Raw genomic sequence first — 20222 nt, forward strand, 5'->3', positions numbered from 1 at the left:
AGTGGTGAGCGTGAGTGGTGAGAGTGAGTGGTGGTGGTGAGGGTGAGTGGTGAGGCAGAGGGTGAGTGGTGAGGGTGAGTGGTGAGGCTGAATGGTCAGGGTGAATGGTGAGAGTGAGTGGTGAGTGGTGAGGCTGAATGGTCAGGGTGAATGTTGAGTGTGAGTGGTGAGGGTTAGTGGTGAGAGTGAGTGGTGAGGGTGTGTGGTGATTGGTGAGGGAGATTGGTGAGGGAGATTGGTGAGTGGTGAGTTGTGATGGTGAATGGTGAGGGTGAGTAGTGAGTGGGAGTGGTGAGGATGAGTGGTGAGGGTGAGTTGTGAGTGGTGAAAGGTATTGTCAAAGCCCACCGGGCTTTGACAATACCTTAGTATCTGTGTATATATGTAAGGTTATTAAGAAATATATTTTTCACCCGGGCAACGCCGGGTACTTCTGCTAGTCGTCAATAAATTAATCAACACCCACCATGGCTGCACAGTAACAACGTCCAATAAAGCCACATTTCCAAAACGTAGTTCATACATTGCCTTTAATAAGATACATTCAAACGCAAAGTACAGCAATGCAAAACCGTGCATCAACACATTTTTGTTGTTGCCGTTACAAAACATTCACATTTTTTTTTATGGCAGAGCATAAAACATGGCCCATTCGGTTGATGTCAACTCAAGTTGTACGCTGATCACAACAAAGGTGTTTCGTAAACAATTTAGAACTTTGATTCAAAGAATAATTTCAACTTCAAATACACGGCGCCTATGACACGTCCCATCAGGTACCGTGCGTACACATGCAGCGCATCTCTTGTACACGGAATACATGAAAGTCATTCTATTGATGGGGGGGGGGGGGGGAAGAGTCGTCTAACCCAAATGGCGTCGGCGAGTGGGTGCTCATTACGGCTGGAACCGGCACGCGATCGTGCGTCATCGCCAGCACCACACAAAGGTTAGCCGACCCCCCCCCCCCCCATATCAGTCGGTGAGCCCAGGACAAATGGTACCACTTGTCCGATATCACCTGGAGGTGGCATGACTTGTAAGTGGTTACAATCTCTTCGTGTGGCCAATAACAGATAATTACGTGATCACCACTTGAAATGAGTAGGGGTATCAAGTAAATCACTATTAGGCAAAATAAATCGATCGGTGGAACCAATTTCTGCGCTGGCCTGTGGACTACAAATTATATACAAAGTACAGCCCCATCAATCCACGAGTGGATGAATTCAGCATGTCAGTCATGGTGGTTGTTTGACCCTACTTCATCACGCTGGCTAATGGGGTTGGGGAGGGCAAGGATAGGCTCAGGATCGGTTCAGACATCACGCACCACCGATGCTAGCCATGGTCGGGAATTGAACTGTGGGGCCAGGTTCGTAGTACAATGCCCATCACCACTACGCCGCAGCTCCACCACGCTCCGCACGTTAGCTCATCCTCCAATGAGCACCCAGTGCAGCTCACAACTGCACTGGGTGTGATACAAATGCGGCTGTGTCCTTATGTAGCAGTGGTCTCACCATCTACTCCAGTGCCACACTGGCCATGAATATTTGTCACTCGCCAACAGCAATTTCCTCAACGCACCATTCAGGATAAGCGGCAGATAACGTGCGTGCGTGTGTGTTGGAGAGTATGACGTAGTGCTGCTGGGTTATAATATCCAATACCCATGATTAACAGGAGCATAAATATGGGTATAATGATACCAGCATCACGATCCAATAAATTATATTTAGAGCTTAACAGATGCATTGCAAAGCCTGGTCATTCTAAAAATCACCACTGGACTTTATGCCTTGCAATAGGTATCAATTTGGTGTTGAAACATCGCAACACCTGTTTAATGCCAGACAGGGGAAACTCTTTCCTTATTTTTGTCATGATTTCTCGGTTTATCAAAACTGTGCAGTGTTCTGTAACAACAGTTCAACACAAGTCCAGTATCGAATCTTGGTACAAATCAATTCCTGCCACCCGAACACAGATGCCAATTATCAGACAGGTGGCGAGACTCCACATGTACTCAAGACCATCAAAAGGCATCCATCTCATTGACAACCATCCCGATGAGGCTACTGCGATGTCATGTTTCACCCAGCACGAGCGTGTAATGCTGACATCGGCGGTGGGGCCGCGCACTTGTCCATTGCCACGTTTGTGAATCATTTAAATCTTTCAGTATCAGTTGAATTGAGTCTGCGGTGTCAAGATTCTGGGTTCGAAATCTTGGCAGCCAGTGGTGGTCGATTACAACTAATTATTCGGTGATGTCCCAGCTGCTGCAGAGTTGGCAGTCGTGCACAAACATAAATAAAGAAAAAAAATCGTAACACCTTCGCCAATAACACTGTGGCTTTAGAACAACAAATACATATATAATAGGCGACGTTTCAGGAATTGTCCCTTCTTCACAGCATGTGTTCAGTTCATTTTGTTGATCGGCGATGAAGCAGTTCTCCAGTGGAGCATGCCTCATCATCTTTGCCTATCCGCCAAAAAACTGCCCAAATGACGCTAGTGTATCTTACGCATACAGGGCGATCCATTTATAGATGCCTCACTACAATAATCGGGAATACATCTTAAAGAAAGAAACATTTAAATTAAAAAAAAACTCTAGAAATCTGCCACCAACCCTCAGTAGGCATATTCCATCTATTGGCACTCTGTAAGATATGGAAAAATTGCGTGCACAATGCAATATTCAATCACCTGTTGAAATAGAGTCATTAGAAATCAGGGAGGTATCTATGCAAGTGTGTCACGTTCTTACCCGCCCAACGGATTCTTCCAGTATAAATCAATATTTAGATTCTGAAGTATCACCTGTATGTCACATTTCTCTATCTAATTTGGTGTATCCCAGCTCTGAGGGTTACTGTTTTTGGTAAAAGCAGTAAACTATAAACGGAGAGCATCGCGTGTGGCACACAACTCCTTACAGAGCGTGACAAAGGTGCTGTCTGGCTTCAGGTAGGACAGGCCTGAATACAGTCTGCAGTCGAAGGCCCAGTCTCCCCCATGTTTCATCTCCACTGACAGCCCTGAACTAGTTGTGCAAATGCGACATTCCCATGGCAGCAGATGCCCACCAACACAAGTTTATCCACTTCTGACTCCTCACAAGGTGGTACTAATTGTATCCTTACAGGAGGAATGATGGCTTGAGTTCAGAGGTGGATAAAGTAGCTTCCCGGGGGGGGAGGGGGCAATTCCAAAACTTCAGGATTATTAAATAGAACCCTACATTCATTATTATAATAAAAATGAAAGTCAACTTTTTTTGTCCTGGTGAATATTAATATAATAACAATTTTGGAATTCTCAAAGAGGGAGGATTTGAATCGAACCCTTTGCTCGTGTTCGAGTGCCACCTCGCCGGGCAACGTGCAGAGCCCCTCTTTACAGCAAATATCGAGAGTTCACATGGCAACAATGAAACACAAACAATGAAAACTGGAAATTAAAAATATAACGTAGAGAAAAGTACGTCAAATAATTGGCACGGACGGGTCACGAAAGAAACAATTAGTACAAACATAACATTGTAAAAAGGTGAGATAAATAAAAAATATATAATTTGAAAAATTATTGGCTGGCTTTAGATGCTTTATTTGTGTCACATGGGCTGTGGGAGCTCATTATTAGGACACTTTAATAAATATTACGAATATGGGTTGCACACACGTATACAGACACATATACAGCACAATATAGTTAAACATCTAACTATATATACACATAGGCACAATTATATATACATATAGATACACATATACAGACGCATGTGTATATATTTCATTGTTATATCTTTATGGGGAGTAGTGACGTAGCAATTAGCACATTGTGCTATAAACGCACAAATGTAAAATCGATACCTAGCGACGGCTACCATCAGTGGAAACGTGATCATCTGAACCTGTCCTGGGCAGCCCCCTTTCACCAACTTGCATTGACCAGCGTGGTGAAGAATGGTCAATCTCCCACATCAGAAATGGAATGGGGGAGCCCTTCACCCTGCAGAGGGTTGACAAAGGGCCATAGGTTGTATCAGGAATATTATTTCTGTGTTGCGCGAATACGGTGTAATCGTAAAAACGCCACGGTCAAAATATTTAGACAATTTTTGCAACAAGAGATCAATGTCCACGCTATGACGTTTGGGCATGTGACGATCCAATCAAAATATTACATTCACATTGCATGCATCAAATCGTGCGCGTATAAGAATCAACGGTTGAAGGATTCTGAAAGGGATAGTTACCCTATCCTCTAACAGAACGAATAAGAGCCAGAGTTTGAGCCATTCCTCGATTTGAGTCGATTATTAATCAGAAAAATGTAGAAATTTGACAAATCCTAAGAGAAATATTGTATAAAAATTTAGAAAAATCTAAAGAAAATCCACAGACATGGCTCCCGGTGCCTCCCACGTGGTTCCACAGTTAAAGAATCACTTTGCAGGGAAAGCAAGTTTCTCGATTAGCAATTAATTGAAGCGTGTTGTGGATTCTGAAGCAAGACAAGAGAGTCCATCTGGTTGGCAATTAAAACCTTGCAATGGCAACGGACGGGGTGTCCTGCACTTGAAGAGGTTCCATGTAAAAAGCACCAAGAGAGGTTCCTTCCACATCATACATACATCTGACAAGTGCTCCAATACAGGAACCTCATTGCAAGGCTTCTGAAAATCGTGATGCTTCTCCGGGTAAATTCACATCACAAAAATTATTATAAGTTTAGTTTTTCTCGTCAAGGAGTGTAAACCAACCTAGCGAACCTTGTCATCCTCGCGGCGGGTATTGGCCAGCCATCGGAAAAAGACGGTCACCGCATCGGGCACTTTTAGTTGCTCTTCTGCGGCCGTCTGGAACGCTCTTCCTTCCGATATTAGGAACCCGCTGGAGCTATGATGCACTTTTAAATCATCCAGATTGAAAACTCATTTCTTTATAACTGCTTTTGGTGTTTAGTTTGTTGTTCTTCCCCCGCACCTCCGGTTAGCACAGTTGGCTACGTATGGTGCGAAAGAAGTTCAACATACATACATACTTCGCCATTGTATGCTCTACATGACCACTAACATTCCCATTGAACCTCAACATACATGTACATACATTTGTATGCACATGTATGTTGGAACAATGGCGCAAAGATTCTTAAATCCCCCTGTCCTCTGTCCACCCAGCAATATAAATTGGTTCATTGATGTTAGCCGATCGAGGGGCAGCGTGTGGTGGGGTAAAGTGTGGTTACTCTCACAAGTGTGGGTACTCCCGTTAGAGAGGCTCTTCCAGAGTCCCATCTCCAGTGGGGGCCCTTCTTCCGGCAATGCCTCACGCGAGCAAATTGCAGGCCTGCACCTTTACTCGTTCCCGTGATTTGGGCACGGAACGAGCTTGTGAAAGAATCTGAGAACTGGGCAAGGGGGTGGGGGGCGGGATGATGGACTCGCCGCATGTGACCACGGCGAGTCTCGGCGTGCGCACGAAGAGGAGCGGGGGGGATGGCGACGCCGCAATTTCGGCCAGACGCAGGCAGATCCCCCCCCTCCCCTCCCGCAGGGCAAACGCCGCCGTGCGAGAAGGCCAAAAAAAACCGCGCACACTGCCGCCGCCGTCGTCGTCGTCTGCACGGGAAATCGACTATGTATCACGAATGGCGTACGCTCGTTAATTTGTGTACAAAACAAACAAGAAAGATAGAGAAATGCAAACGTTCTTACAAAAATTATCCGCTCCGCGCTGGGACGTCACCGTCTGGTTTGGTTTTGTTTCGTTTGCAAACCGACAGCATACAACACGCGTGTCTGGGAACAGACGGGACACTCGCCCTGCGCAATGGTTTACGCTAAAACTTTCGGATAGAAAAGTTCCCGCTGCCCAAAAAGGCGAAAGAACAGTTCTTTTTTCTGTTTACGAAAAATGGGTTTTGCAGTCCATTAAGCGCTGCTATTTATAACATGGGGGGGGGGGGGCACTCATCCGAAACGTCTAAAAGGGTCACGTAAAAAACATCCGGGACAACGGAGACGTCGTCACGCGGACGGCGCACGGCAGACGTGTCGGTGCGGTTGGTGCGGCAGCCGAGATCACGAGACGGGCCGCACGAGATGACAAACTCGCGGACTGGACGGACGAGACGCGGACGATTGCTGCGGGAGTAGACACAGCAGGGGCTCCTCGTGCTATCGAGTGCGCCGGGCGCCGACACAGATTCACCGGCAGCGCCTTTGTCTAAGAGGCCAAAACCAGACATTGCATCGTCCGCGTTGTTTTTGTCCCGTCCCGCGATTATAAACAACAAGAGGTAAACGCCTGCACTTTCCAGGGCGAAACCCAGACCGATGAACACCGCAAGAGGAAATAATTAGCGGGGGTGCAGTTCGTCTGGTTGTGCGCAGGTTAAGTGGGTCAGCAGGTAGCCTGGGGACGACAGGACAATGTTGCCGTTTGACGTGACAGCCACAGTGGACGTTGACGTGAAGACTCGCCGTTCAATCTGCAGGTCTGGTATCTTGAGTGGCCAAAGGCTCGCGTTGCTGTGGACTTCTCTCCCCCCACCGCACCTCCCATGAGTTGGCTACGTACAGCGCGAAAGGAGTTCGACACGCGTACGTACGTGACAAACGAACGTCGACCGCGTGCACAGATGCGGAGACGACATGGAAACGCGCATTGGCCTGCTGGTGAGCAGGTTAGAGTGTATTAGGAGGTTAAGTCACGTGACCTTAATCTTTGGTGATCATGAACCATGGTTGGCAATGGTGACAGCGAAGGGAGCGTAGATGATTTGAGAGCGCTTGTCTATCTGCTGGTGAAATCAGGAGGCCGAGCAGATCTGGACAGTTGCAGATGGGTGATTGGAAATTGACGCTGAAGTGAAGACACTCGGCCCGTGTGGGCATACCGAGTTGTTTGACGGTGTCGTGGGGAGATCAAAGCACCAAGGTTGATATACCGAGCAGTGGCGATGACTTGAGGGCACTCAATCGATCTGCGGGTCAATTCGGGCAGCTCAGAAGAGTTAATCGGCGTTGGATTCGTAGACGTGGCACATCACCGTTACGAAAGCAACTCAGCAATAATGACTTGAAAAATATTCTTGAATCTATTGCCAGTGGCTCAGAGAACACAAGCTTAACACTGAGAGATAATGAAGCGAAGTTACTGTTGAAGGCAACGTATGGGCGAAGTAGACTTGAAGAGTACATGGGTAAGTCCTCGCTTAACGCGTGTTCACACAACACGTTTTCGCTACGACACGGTTTCTTCCATTCGGGAACACTTTGCACAATGTGGAACGTGCACTGTTATAGCGCGGAAGGTGCGCGGTTACAATAACGCGGTTTCTGAGTGGTCGACGATGAACTACTTAAGCTGCACGGCTGAGCGGTGCAGTGATACGGCACGCGGAGTGATACAGTAACGCGGCGGCGTACCCTCAGTTATTTATTCCCGCCAATTTACTGCGTGCGAGTAGTAGTAGTAGAAGTACATCGTATCTCGTCAAACTTTATAGTTACCTTATTCATGGGGAAATTGTTTTGTTTTCCGGGTTTTTTGTTGTTGTTGGTTAAAGCGGCACTTTACTCTGCCACGTTAAACGAGGACTTAATCTATCTTTGACGTCAACCGAAGCTGATCACAGGCCTTACACTTTGGGGATCGTGAACCACAGCTGACACTGAAGACCGTATCGGAGTTGGGATGATGACTGGAGGGCACTGATAGGTCTGCTGGTGAGGACAGTTGGTCCTGTTGGTCATTCAGTTTAAGTCTTGGATCGGCGATGACTTAAGAGGTCACAGATATACGAACGGGAAAGCGGGGGGGGGGGGGGGCATGGGCGATGCTCACGAACTAACGCTGGTGTTGAGGACAGCAAATACACGGAGGCGAGTTGAAATCAAGACGGCACGGGGGTGGAGACAACTTGAAGATACTCCGTCGTCTACTGATGAACTCATCAGATGACCTGACGGATGACAGTCCTCAACCCTGGAGGGCTGCGAACAAAGACTGGCGTTGAAGCAGTTCGGACGTCGGGGAGGGGGGGGGGGGAGACTTGCAGACAAATGTTGAGGTTTACGGTCGGACAGCTCAAGCGGATTGACATAGGTCCGCGCACTTGGACCTCCAGTGTCGGCAGATGAATGGCAGTGGCGACGATGGCGATCCTCCAGGACAACCTTCGTCGTCGTCGTCATCGTCGTCGCGCTGGCGGTCGGAGGTCAACGCTGGTGGGCCCGGCGCGGCCAGGGTCACGCGGCGACGTCCGGCGGAGGTCACGTGTCGATGCCCTTGACGAGCGACGACTCCAGGCTGATGGGGAAGCCGAGCAGGGCCTGCAGGAGCCGCTCCAGGTCGCTCACCAGCCTCGCGTCGCGCAGCAGGGCGACGTCCTCGTACATCTGCTGCAGCACGGGGGAGCTGGTGAGCAGCGAGAGCCAGCTGTGCAGCAGTTGCTCCCTGCCGGGGCGCGGAGAGAGGGGGAAGAATCAGAATATTTATTCATACTGGAGGAATGCGATGAGTTATGAAGCTCTTTTCACGGATGTCCAGTAGGGGCGGGTAAGGACGTTACAACAACAAACAATATAAAAACACGATAGTAGTGCCATGTACAGGAAAGGCAAATAAATCACGCAAAAACACAGAAATAAAACGAAACCATTCCCATCCTACCAGGCAAATCCCACTGAGGCATTAAATTATTTTTCAGAAGCGACCTGGCCACAAATTATGGCACAACAAATGTGGCTTATCACTTGGACATTTATAACAGCCAAATAATCTAAATAATCTCAATGCATGTTTATAAATATGGAGGGAAAACCCGAAGGACCTGAGATAAAAATCCATGCCACCACAGTGAGTGAGACATTCTAACTCCAAATATACAGCAGGCGTCAGGGTAGGGATCGAACCCACAACCTCCTGAAAACCGGGTGAGGCAGTTAACATCACGCCACCACGGCGCCCAATCTTCAATTCATCCGCACGCCCTTCGGTGTGACGGTGCCACACGCTCCCGCGACCTCCTCACCGGGCTCCGAAGCACACGAGCAGCTGGAACTTGCCATCCTTGCCGATGTGTCGCGGCGCCCCGTTGATGGCGCGCACGAGCGAGCAGAGGGCGCGTCGTGCCTGCACCTCCCGGCTCGGCCCCTCTCCCCGCCGGAGATCCGCGTCCGGCTCCGGCGCGGGCAGCGGCGGGGCCGGAGTCGCCGCCAGGAGCGGCCGCTCCGAGCCACCGCCGTGCCGGAGGAGCGCCGTTGCGGCCGCTGTGCCCTCCGCGGTCTCCTCCAGGTGCGAGGCCACCCTCCCTGCGAAGCGCGGGCGATGGTTTAGTTCCGGCAGTCACGAACTCCGCTCATGCACGCAACGGCTTTTGGCTGGCCATCGAACAAAGACGGTCACTGCATCGCGCGCTTTCAGGTGCGCTTCTGTGGCCGTCTGGAATGCTCTTCCTTCCAAAATTCGGAAGCTACTGGAGCCACACACTTTTAAATCGAGATTTAAATCTCATTTCTTTATAACTGCTTTTTGTGTTTAGTTCGCTGTCCTTCTCCCGCACATACCATTAGCACGGTTGGTTCCGTACCGTGTGAAAGAATTTCCACATACATACAATGCGTGAATCGCTGATACGAATAAATATCAATAAAAATCGGACCCTGGCCATCACGATTGCAATGCAGAGTCAAAGACATTAAACTGCCGCTCCACTCATCTACACAAATACTTGTACAGTAAAACCTTGGATTGCGAGCATAATTCGTTCTGGAAACGTGTTTGTAATCCAAAGCACTCGTATATCAAAGCACTCGTATATCAGTTGTGATCACGTGACGCTCGGCAGACAAAGCGTATACGTACTACTCGTATTGCAAGACCTCGCTCGTTTATCAAATTAATATTTATAAAAAAATGTTGCTTGTCTTGCAAAACACTCGCAGACCAAGTTACTCGCAATCCAAGGTTTTACTGTATCTCGTTTGTTAACACCGGTCGTCTGATGGGAGTGTGGCAGTGGCCAACCTTTACAGGACAATGGCTTTTGACTTCCCACAGAGTGGATACTCCCATGTACTGACTGACAGGAGGCCGACTCGGCCTGGAAGGTTGGTGTTTGTTGGAGTCAAACGCACCGACTGCAGTGCGACCCGGCTGGAGAGGAGTGAGCGCAGATAGAATTGATTCTTGCATGGGAAGTCAACAGTGGTAATCCCGATGGCGATACTGGCCTTAGCCATGGGAACAAGGAATGACCAAAACTGGTTTGGGGCTGCAGAGCGAGTCGAGCACTGCCCAATGCTCGTTTGAGCAGTGGAAACCATTTGTACTCCGACCTTTTGGCCAGAGGCTGACATGGGCAGACAGAAAGAGGAAGTCAAAGACTGAGCCTACGCAGGAACATTTATACCCCTTTTCCAAGGGCACAACAGTGACGAGCCAGCACGAACCCTTGCAGTCTGGGTGACTTCCCAATTCTCTGAGCTGGGCCTTGACCAAACCGTGCCACGCAGGCCTCACAGCACGTCCGAACCGAACTCGGGGTCAAGCAAGGGCCCCAGGGGTGAGGCGAACGACGAAGTCACTTGAGCGCGATGCTAGTCGGCACGCAGCTCACGCACGCGCCGTCATTGCGTCACCTAAACGCACTTCTATCTCATGCCACGCACTTTGTGTGACGTCGGCGGCACGACTCGGCTTCCGCAGGCGTAAGAGTAAGCTGGCGCCTCACCTGACCGGCAGTGCGTGCGATAAACTCCGCTACTGACGCGCCTGTCTGGCTTGACCACCCCCCCAATGTGAAATTGTGGTTGTTGTCCTGCATCGACATCAGCCGTACGAAAGAAGAAGGACCTGGCACAGCGTGGCACCAGCATGGATGTGGCCGCTGGTTAAAGGGGCACCGGCGACTGAACACACTCACCCACAAAGTCCCAGACGAAGACAGGCTTCTGGAAGAGGCGTGGGGAGCGTAGGCCGTGCTGGAACACGTGCCCCAGTGCCCACACGAGGCCTCCCTCTCCACACAGCAGCAGCGTCAGGGACCCACGCTGCCAACGTAACAAAGACAAAGATCCGCACCATGTAGCACTTTAGCCTAGGGGAGGAGGCCGAGGACCGGTTCAGATAATCGTCACTGGATGTTGGCCGTGAGCGGGAACCGAACTCGGGTCACTGGGTTTGTAGTGCAGCGCGCTAACCGCTGTGCCACCGCTCCCCACACAACAACAGCAGGAGCAGGAAAGGCTATCAGTCACCGCTCGGTGGCTTTGACGTCACCACGATGCCTTTGCCAGGCTGGGTGCACAGCGACACCTTGTTGAGCGGTGCAGGCTCGTGGATGGAAGACCGCGGGAGGATAGAGCCCCCAGGTGGTGTTGATGGAGAGTTCCACCAAACAGGAGGCCATGAGACAAATTTGTGTTTTTTTTATTTTAAACTATAAAGTATTTTTATTTTACCAGGTAAGGCCCACTGAGCTATACAGCTCTTTTCCCAAAGCGACCTGGCCACAAATGATAGCTCAACAAAGTAGCTTATCACGTGGACATTTATTGCAGCCAAATACTCCAATAGCATGTTGATTCAAAATTGTCAAGGGAAAAACCGGAGGACCTGGACAAAAATCCATGAGACCACAGGGAGAAAGTGCAAACAGCAAGCGTCAGGGTCAGGATGAAACCCATGACCTCCTGCATGCCAGGCGAGGTAGTTAACATCTTGCCACGGTGGCACCCCTATAAACCAGTTGCGGCTCCGACAACGCCACAGGCAACCATAAACAACATGGGGGTTATTTAGTCCTTGTAACCCCTGTTTAACCTTACGGAGAACCACTAGAATCATCAGCAGCGCTCACACCCGCACAAGCATTGCCAGCGCAGTCGAGCTGCTGCCTCTGGGGACCCCGTGACCTCACCTCTTTCTCAGGCTTGTGGAAATGCTTCACCAGGTTGTTGACGGCTTCACCCACCCCTTCCTGGATCTGCTCTGGGATCATCTCTAAGCGAGGCGGGGGCGGGGGGCATGGAGCAGGAAGAGGCAATTCGAGGTCAAGAGAGTCAGAAGCCATCCTATTGATAGTCGCAATTCCATACTGGTTCAACAATCACAATTCCATACAAAGCCTAAATCCAGCAGTGTGGAGGGAGCGAGCATTGGCGGATCGTGCACATTTATGAAACGCCCTGCCCCTCAGTGTCCAAGTGTGATAAACTGTTACAGCTAAATTATTTTTATTTTACCAGATAAGGCCCACTGAGCTATGTAGCTCTTTGTCAGAAGCGACCTGGCGACACACCCTAGCTCAACGAAGTGGCTTATCATCGTGTGGTAATGTATAGCAGCAAAGCACTCTAAACGCACGTTGATAAATTTGGAGGGAAAAACGGGAGAACGCGGAAAAAAATCCACACGACCACGGGGAGAGAGACACGCAAACTCCAAATAATACAGGAGGCGTCAGTGTCGGGGTCGAACTAACGACCTCCTGCATACCATGCGAGGGAGTTAACATCTCCTAGCCACTGGGTGTACAGTCGCCGTATTAAGTAATGCGATTTAAAAATACCGCGTTAGATCAATTTACGCTTACTTTTGTTATACGAGCGCTATTATTAGAATAGCGCGCTTTGGGGCGTTGGCCACGGTGTGCGGAACGCTCTGCGAGCTAATCGTTAGTCTGGGGCAGCAACGTTGAGTAGCGATCCCGCCTGAGGTGCAGCAGCAGCACTGGCAACAAACACAAGCATGGGCAGCATCGGTCAGCATCGCCTCCTCGCGCACCGCCACTCTCCACGCCTCCACTCCACCAGCCCCAGTACATTCGTGAAGATAAGCTTATCTTCTTTTTTTTAAGCTTATCTTCACGAATGTATTAAAAATATTTTAGTTTTGCTTTATTCTTTCTTTCTTTAAATAGGCTGTTACTATCTTTAATACATGCATTGTAGTATAGTAATTATAATATGTTCCTGTAACCGGTGAAATATGCAGACGTAAGAATGGGGTTCGGCAGCGTGCTCTTCCTCACCCCAACCATTTCCTTGATTTCTTACGTTTAATTTACGCGATGTTGATCAACGCGCCGTTCTTCAAGAACACAGCCCCCGTTTGAAATGAGAGGCAGCTGTACTACAAACTCATAAAAATAGGAATGGGGCCATCCATGAATGACGTCACGCGATTTTGGACGATTTTTTACCCCCCCCCCCCCTCGTCACATGGCGTCACAAAAAGTCAGACCCCCCCTCAAATATGACGTCACAAAGCTCTGCCCCCCCCAAAAAAAAAACATGCTTCAAATTGTTGTAGTGCGTATTTAATGTGGCGCTGCACTCTGATGTTGTAGGAGAAAACATTGATTAAAACGTCTATTTAATTAAGTAGAACGTGTTGTCTATATTTAATTAAAGTTGCGCATTTTGATGCGACGTCACATTTCTCACCCCCCGCCCCCCTCGTCACACATCGTCACAAATGTCTGATCCCCCCCACTAGGTGCGTGACGTCATTTATGGACGGCCCCCTATGATAGTATTCTGAATCTAAGACGAGTTGCAGAGTGTGTATGGTGTCACATTCAGGAGGTGGCTGACACAAGGTGCGCTGTGGTACAAGAAAAGTGGATTGCGACGGAATAATCAATCTCGCTGATATTAGCTGCACTCACTCACGCATCATTACTCGATCCATGGATTGGCAATTTAATCGATACAGTTAACGTCGATTAACGATCCACAATGACCATATATGGAGGGGCAAATCTCTGATCGGTGATTTTGTAGGGTGTACGATTTATCGCTCCATTACAGCCACTCTTCACAGTGCATTAAGGACAGCCCTTGAGCGTTCAATTACAAAGCACGTTCTAGACACTGCACAGAAACAGTGGGCATATTCGTTTCGTAGAGAAGATGGCAGAGGGAACAAAAGAATGACTTAAAACCGGTGGGAGGGAATCGGATGTGTGGGGGTAGGGAGTTCCAAACAATGGGGGCAACAGAAGAGAAGGAGCGACCACCCGTTGAGTATTTAGTACGCAGAGTGCGTGGAGGAGCAGGACAGTAATGGGTAATCAGGGACTGACTCCACTACACAAGGAACCCCTCTCACCACCGACTGCTCTCATTTCCGCTGAAACAACGAATCGCCATCACGGACACCCACTCATGCCCCCTGCTGCACCCCCTTTCGCCTCCTAGCTGCACTTACTCCCCACCCTCCCAGCTGCACCCACTCACTCTCCCAGCTGCACCCACTCACTCTCCCAGCTGCACCCACTCACTCTCCCAGCTGCACCCACTCACTCTCCCAGCTGCACCCACTCACTTCTCCCAGCTGCACCCACTCACTCTCCCAGCTGCACCCACTCACTTCTCCCAGCTGTACCCACTCACTCCCCACCCTCCCAGCTGCACACACTCACTCTCCCAGCTGCACCCACTCACTCTCCCAGCTGCACCCACTCACTCTCCCAGCTGCACCCACTCACTCTCCCAGCTGCACCCACTCACTTCTCCCAGCTGCACCCACTCACTCTCCCAGCTGCACCCACTCACTTCTCCCAGCTGCACCCACTCACTCTCCCAGCTGCACCCACTCACTTCTCCCAGCTGTACCCACTCACTCCCCACCCTCCCAGCTGCACACACTCACACCCCTCCTCCCAGCTGCACTCACTCACTCTCCCAGCTGCACACACTCACACCCCACCCTCCCAGCTGCACCCACTCACGCCCCTCCTCCCAGCTGCACACACTGTTGCCCTCTGCCGCACCAACTCTCGCCCCCCCCCCCCCGCCCCCTCCTAGCCGTACTCACTGGCGCCGCCGGCGCAGGACCCGTTGGCGGCCGCGTTGGCGCAGGCGGCGGAGGAGCCAGCGGACGAGGCCGGGCCCCGTCGGGCGAGCGCCGGCGAGCGGGCGCAGGGCGCCGCGCCGCGGCTCCCGCGGTGCCGCTCGTCCCCCCGGGCGGCCCCCGCGACCCTCCCGCAGGCCCGGCCCCCGCCCCCCGCCGCCCCCCGTCGCTGCCGCCGCCGCCGCGGCCGTCACCACCTCGCCCACCAGGATGCGCTCGAGGCTTCCGTCGTCCACGCCGCGGCCAATCCAGCGGCCGCACGGGAACCTGGCGGGCGGCACCGCCACGGACGGGGGAAGTCGACGCTTTTAGTCTTCGTCGTCGTCGTCGTCGTCACGATCCGTTACGTTCGGGCATCGTTTGTGTTTTGGCAGTCAGTCATGCACATTCGTCAATTATTTAAGCAACAACAAAAATGTTTGAACGTCAGTGCTGCGAAATATGCCTCGGTTCAAAACATGGACACATCACGCCTCATTTGAAACGAGAGATTTGTTTCAAGTTACAGTAAACCCTTGTTAATTCGACACATGGGGCTCTGGCCTTGCCGAAATATCCAATATTCCGAATTACGTACAATTGTACTCCCCAGTTCCTTTCCATTACTTCTTGATGTAGGTGCAGACGACATTCCTGAGAGGGTTGGCTTGCACAGAGTGCATCAACAAGGTAAAGTCCAAAGCAACAAGTCTGCACTAACGCTCACCACGCGCGCCGCCACGAGACCGAGTCGTTGTTTTGGTCATGGCGTGGCGTCGCTCCACGTGCGTGCCCAAATTGGACCATTTGGTGCGGCAACTCGGGTCATGGCGAATTCATAATACTGTGTCGATGCCGAAAGCGCAGCCGTGCCGAATTATCCCCAATTACGAATAATAATGATGATCAAATACCGAAATAACGAGGTTTTACTGTATATTTTTAAAAGTGCCCATTCGTTCATGGTTGAGCACATGATCCATTCAGAACTCCCGTGTGTCACCCCCACAATTATAGAGAGGCATAGAGGAAGTAGCAGGCCTGCCTCTGAAGTCCCTTAAACCACCTCTCACCCACATTTGGTGTTTCGCTTCTAGCATGCACTGCTGTCATCATCATCATGATCCATGGGCAGATAACCCGGAGGTGTCCACTGCACATTTCGTCATTTTTTTTCCACTTTACTTTCAGTCTACTGTGCCAATACATCAAGTCGTGGCCACGTCTTTTTGGCACCGATCTCTTGTGATGTCATCGTCAAACCATTCTCTCTCAGGTCTTCCTCACTTTCTCAATCTCCGGCTCCTCCCGTCGCGCTCATTGAACGCGACGGCCCCGCGGCAGTGGTGGGGGAGGTGGGAGTAGTGGAGGTGGTGGGGGTGGTGGGGCATCGGCCAGTTATCTCAGTGATGCGACTCGTGGCACCTGGGTCTGCCCCCGTAACCTCCTGCCAGCGGGCGTTCGACACTTCATGTGGCCTCAACGTGCACATAGCCTGGCACAAGCGCCATGGTGACATCACTGCCACTTAGTGCCGAATGGCGGTACTTGTTGTTGTTTTTGGGGGGTGGGGGGGTATATCCTGGGGGCCGCCAGACGAGCGCACCTGTACAGGTGTCCCGTGATCTCGTTCCGCACCATGACGCACTCCACCAGCCACTTGGTGAGCAGCCCCGCGTTGTCGTGGCCGATCTGCACCGTGGTGAGGCGGCCTAAGTTCACACACTGGGACCGGGGGGGGGGGGGATGGGAGAAACGGATCAATGCGCAGAAACCCTGGGGACTTACGAGACTAAACAATGTTTTATTTGACCAGGTAAGGCCCACTGAGCTATATAGCCAAGTACAGTGCGAAAGCACGGTTGGATAATGTTTTTTTGGGTTATATTGTGTAAATATAAATGTCTCGTTAACCCATCACCAACCGACACAGCCAATTAGTAAGGTTTGTCACATGTGGAGGGAAATACCGCAGGACCCGAAGAAAAATCAATGCGACCACGAGAAGAACGTACAAACTCCAAATATACAGCAGCAGGCGTCAGGGTCCGGATCGAACCCAAGACCTCCTGTACACCAGGCGAGGTAGTTAACATCTCGCCAATGCGACAGGCCCAACCGTAGCTGTGGTGCAAGACAAGACGATGCCGCCACACATCGTCGAGGACGGTACCAGCGGGCAAAGCTCTCGCGGCGGTCCGGGCACAACGACGACGCTGCCGCCGCCGCCTGGCTTGGCGTGAACGAGTTAAGTAAGCAGAGAAGCAGCAGCGCAACGGGGCTCATCCGTCGCTCGTTTCTGCTTTGTTAACCAAGGGCGGGTCGACACGCGCACCGCGATTTAGAAACACGTCAGAAACACGCGTCTGCATTATTGAGATTATTTTGCTGCTATGAATTCTGCATGATGGGTCACTTCGTTGGGGTGTCATTTGTGGCCAGGTCGATTCTGAAAAATAAGCTAATAGCTCAGTGGGCTTTACGAATTAAGATAAACATTTTATACTTGTATTTGTACAAATATTTGTTAAGTGATTTGATTAGCTTTCCTATACTTTGCACTCCTATCGTGTTTTTGTGTTGTTTGTAACTTTTCTGAGTCGCCCCTGCTGGACATCTGTGAAAAAGAGCTTTATAGCTCCTCGGATTCCTCCTCCAGTGTGAATAAATATTGTGATTCTGAACTCGGGTTGCCATTCGGCGAGCGCCGATCGCGATTGTTCACGCCGCACCTCGAAGGCGAGCTCCAGAGAGCTGCGGGGGACGAGCAGGACGCCCGTGTCGCCCAGGTCACCGCCCACGCACACCCACGGGTTCGCCGTCGTCACGGAGGGCCCCACCTTGCGGCTCGGCACGATGAGCACGCGGTAGCGCATCACTGCAACGCGCGCGCGTGGAGGGCGGTGGGTGGGTGTATGGGGGGTGGGTCGGGAGGTGGGTGGGTGGGCGGGAGAGACGGGGGTGGAGGAGAGTGTGAGTGACAGATTCGTTTAGAGCTGCGAAACCAAATATAAAAAAATGTGGAAAAATTACAAATTTACGGGAACAAAAAATCGTGCTGCGCATTTGCTTTGTATGCATGTTGAACTTCGAAAGGGCCCATTGACTGCTTAGCGATTACTACTACTACTATGCTTAACTGTATAGACTGTGGAGGTATTATGCAGACACACGCCTGTGTAATTCATTGTGGTGCTATTATGTACTGTCAAAGGTCAAGAGGTCGTCACGGATAATGTATGTATGTTGGTGAATTTCTTTCGCACCGTACGTAGCCAACTATGCCAATCGGATGTGCGGGTGAGAGGACAACAAAACTAAACACAAAAAGCAGTTCCATCAAGAAATGAGTTTTCAATCTAGATGATTTCAAAGTGCACAGCTCCAGTGGCTTCCGAATATCAGAAGGAAGAGCATTTCGGTGGCCGCAGAAGCACATCTGAAAACGCGCGATGTAGTGACTGTCTTTGTATAGATTTACTGGTAGGAACCTCCTGGTTACACCAGCCCACAGGGGATTATTGTGTCCGTCGTGCAGGGAGGGGCTGGGTGGGGAGGGTGGGGCTGGGTGGGGAGGGTGGGGCTGGGTGGGGGGTGGGAGGGGTGGGGCTGGGTGGGGAGGGGCTGGTCACCCCGTGGTGCCCTTATAAAACTCAACGTTTAACCTACTCACGCCGGCTTGTGCCCGCCCTCACAGTCGGCCATATTTGCGGAATACACCACGCCGCCGTTGACCCTGGCCATTGACCGAGCAACCCAACGTTCCTACCAGCTCCCTCTGCAGGAATGTGTTTAAGTTTTCCATCTCTCTCCGGAGCGCCTGGCGACGCGGAGCGTACACTCGCCGTACACGGCTGCTCGTGTGTCGGCGTGGCGGCCGGCAATGTCGGCGGGGAGAGCCGCCTACCGACGGTGGAGAAGGCGTTGGTGAAGCAGTAGTAGTCGACGGCGTTGAGCGTGAGCAGGTGGTACAGGAACTGCTCCTTCTCGTCCTCCATGTGCAGGAAGGCGTACGGCTTGTAGAGGCGGCTGGGACAGAGACACAACGGCAAGTTTTCCTCTCTCCCACCCCGTTCAGCCGGATACGTCATTGGCACGGTTGTATTCGCCATGGCAGCACGAGGCTAACGCGAAGGCGAGATGCTTCACATGTGGGTGTTCATCTGCAGCAGTTTTACAGCAGGGATGGGCGATGTTGCTGGGCGACCGTTACCGACCGAGTAATTTATCGTATTTGGCAAATTTGAACCGTGACGCCGGCAGGGGATGGCAGGGGACGCCCCCGGTGGCAGCTGTCCCTGTGAGGCACAAGATGAACGCAGGACCGGCCTACAAGCAAGCATAAGCTTGCCAGTGAGGGGCAATGTCGCTATGTTGCTTCTAAAGTAACCCTTTCCCGTTCCGATAATGTCCACGTACGTATATGTACGTCATCGGAACGGAATCAGAAGAAAAACGAAAATAAAATAACTTTATCAGAACCGAAGCTCCCACAAGGCCATGTGGGAGGATGTGTGGCACAGTTTGGCGCCAACTATCATAGAGTGCGGTCGTGTCGCGATGGTTCTCTGCCATGAGTACAATGTTTTAAAAACAACGGCGCCATGCCTCTTTAAATAAAATCAACGCTGAGCCGCGTGCGAGTTCCGAGATTCAGCAACTTGCACACAGGAAAATATGAAGTAATCTGCGAGTTAATAATCGCACCGCTATTTTTTGAATGATGTCGCGGGGGCCTTTATCGCCGTTTACCATCCGGTGTGGGCGAACGGCGGCACGTGTCTCACGGGCCACTCGGATCCTCGGCGGCGGTAACGAGGGTGGCCGCTTCAGCTGGAACCGCGAACCTCTGCCACGCAAGCGGCGACGATAGCCTACGGCTGGGGTGCGTCACCACCCCGATGATGATGATGGTGATGATGGTGGTGATGATGGTGGTGATGATGGCGATGGTGATGATGACGGCGATGATGCTTATGATGACGGCGGCGAATGCATTCCTCACCCTGAGAGGTCCTCATCCGACAGCAGCTGCTTCAGGTGCCGGGAGAGCAGCTTCTTCTCCATGGAGAGGCGGACCCAGGCACGCGCTCGCCCCACGTCCGTGCGAATCTCCGTGATGTTCTGAATGTGCCTGTCAAAACGATGGGGCGAGGAACGGTCAAAACGATGGGGCGAGGAACGGTCACACCTCCTGCGCGAGTTGACCCCCTGCTGCGAAACTGAACTTGCGACCTTTCCCAGCATGAGAGCTGGTCAGGTGGTGCTGTGTAGGTGAGTGTGTGCGTGTAATGTAGCCTCAAGGTGCACATAGCCTGGCACAAGCGTCGTGGTGATGTCACCACCACTTAGTGGCGGTTG

At 51.3% G+C, this 20222-nt stretch overlaps 1 protein-coding gene across 1 annotated transcript in view; it reads right to left on the reverse strand.

Annotated features, from left to right (window-relative positions):
* Nucleotides 1–513: 513 nt before the first annotated feature.
* Nucleotides 514–20222, reverse strand: part of LOC144722936 (DENN domain-containing protein 5B-like) — an 82495-nt gene continuing 62786 nt past the window's right edge. The window contains 10 exon segments of the mRNA XM_078601361.1: nucleotides 514–8477; nucleotides 9055–9334; nucleotides 10948–11074; nucleotides 11944–12026; nucleotides 14847–15034; nucleotides 15036–15149; nucleotides 16468–16586; nucleotides 17594–17739; nucleotides 18769–18890; nucleotides 19867–19995. Of these exon segments, the coding sequence (XP_078457487.1) occupies nucleotides 8294–8477; nucleotides 9055–9334; nucleotides 10948–11074; nucleotides 11944–12026; nucleotides 14847–15034; nucleotides 15036–15149; nucleotides 16468–16586; nucleotides 17594–17739; nucleotides 18769–18890; nucleotides 19867–19995 (1492 nt within the window). The 3' untranslated portion in view covers nucleotides 514–8293.

This window comes from Lampetra planeri, chromosome 16 (genome assembly GCF_965212315.1).
Source record: "Lampetra planeri chromosome 16, kcLamPlan1.2.h2, whole genome shotgun sequence".
Lineage (NCBI taxonomy): Eukaryota > Metazoa > Chordata > Hyperoartia > Petromyzontiformes > Petromyzontidae > Lampetra > Lampetra planeri.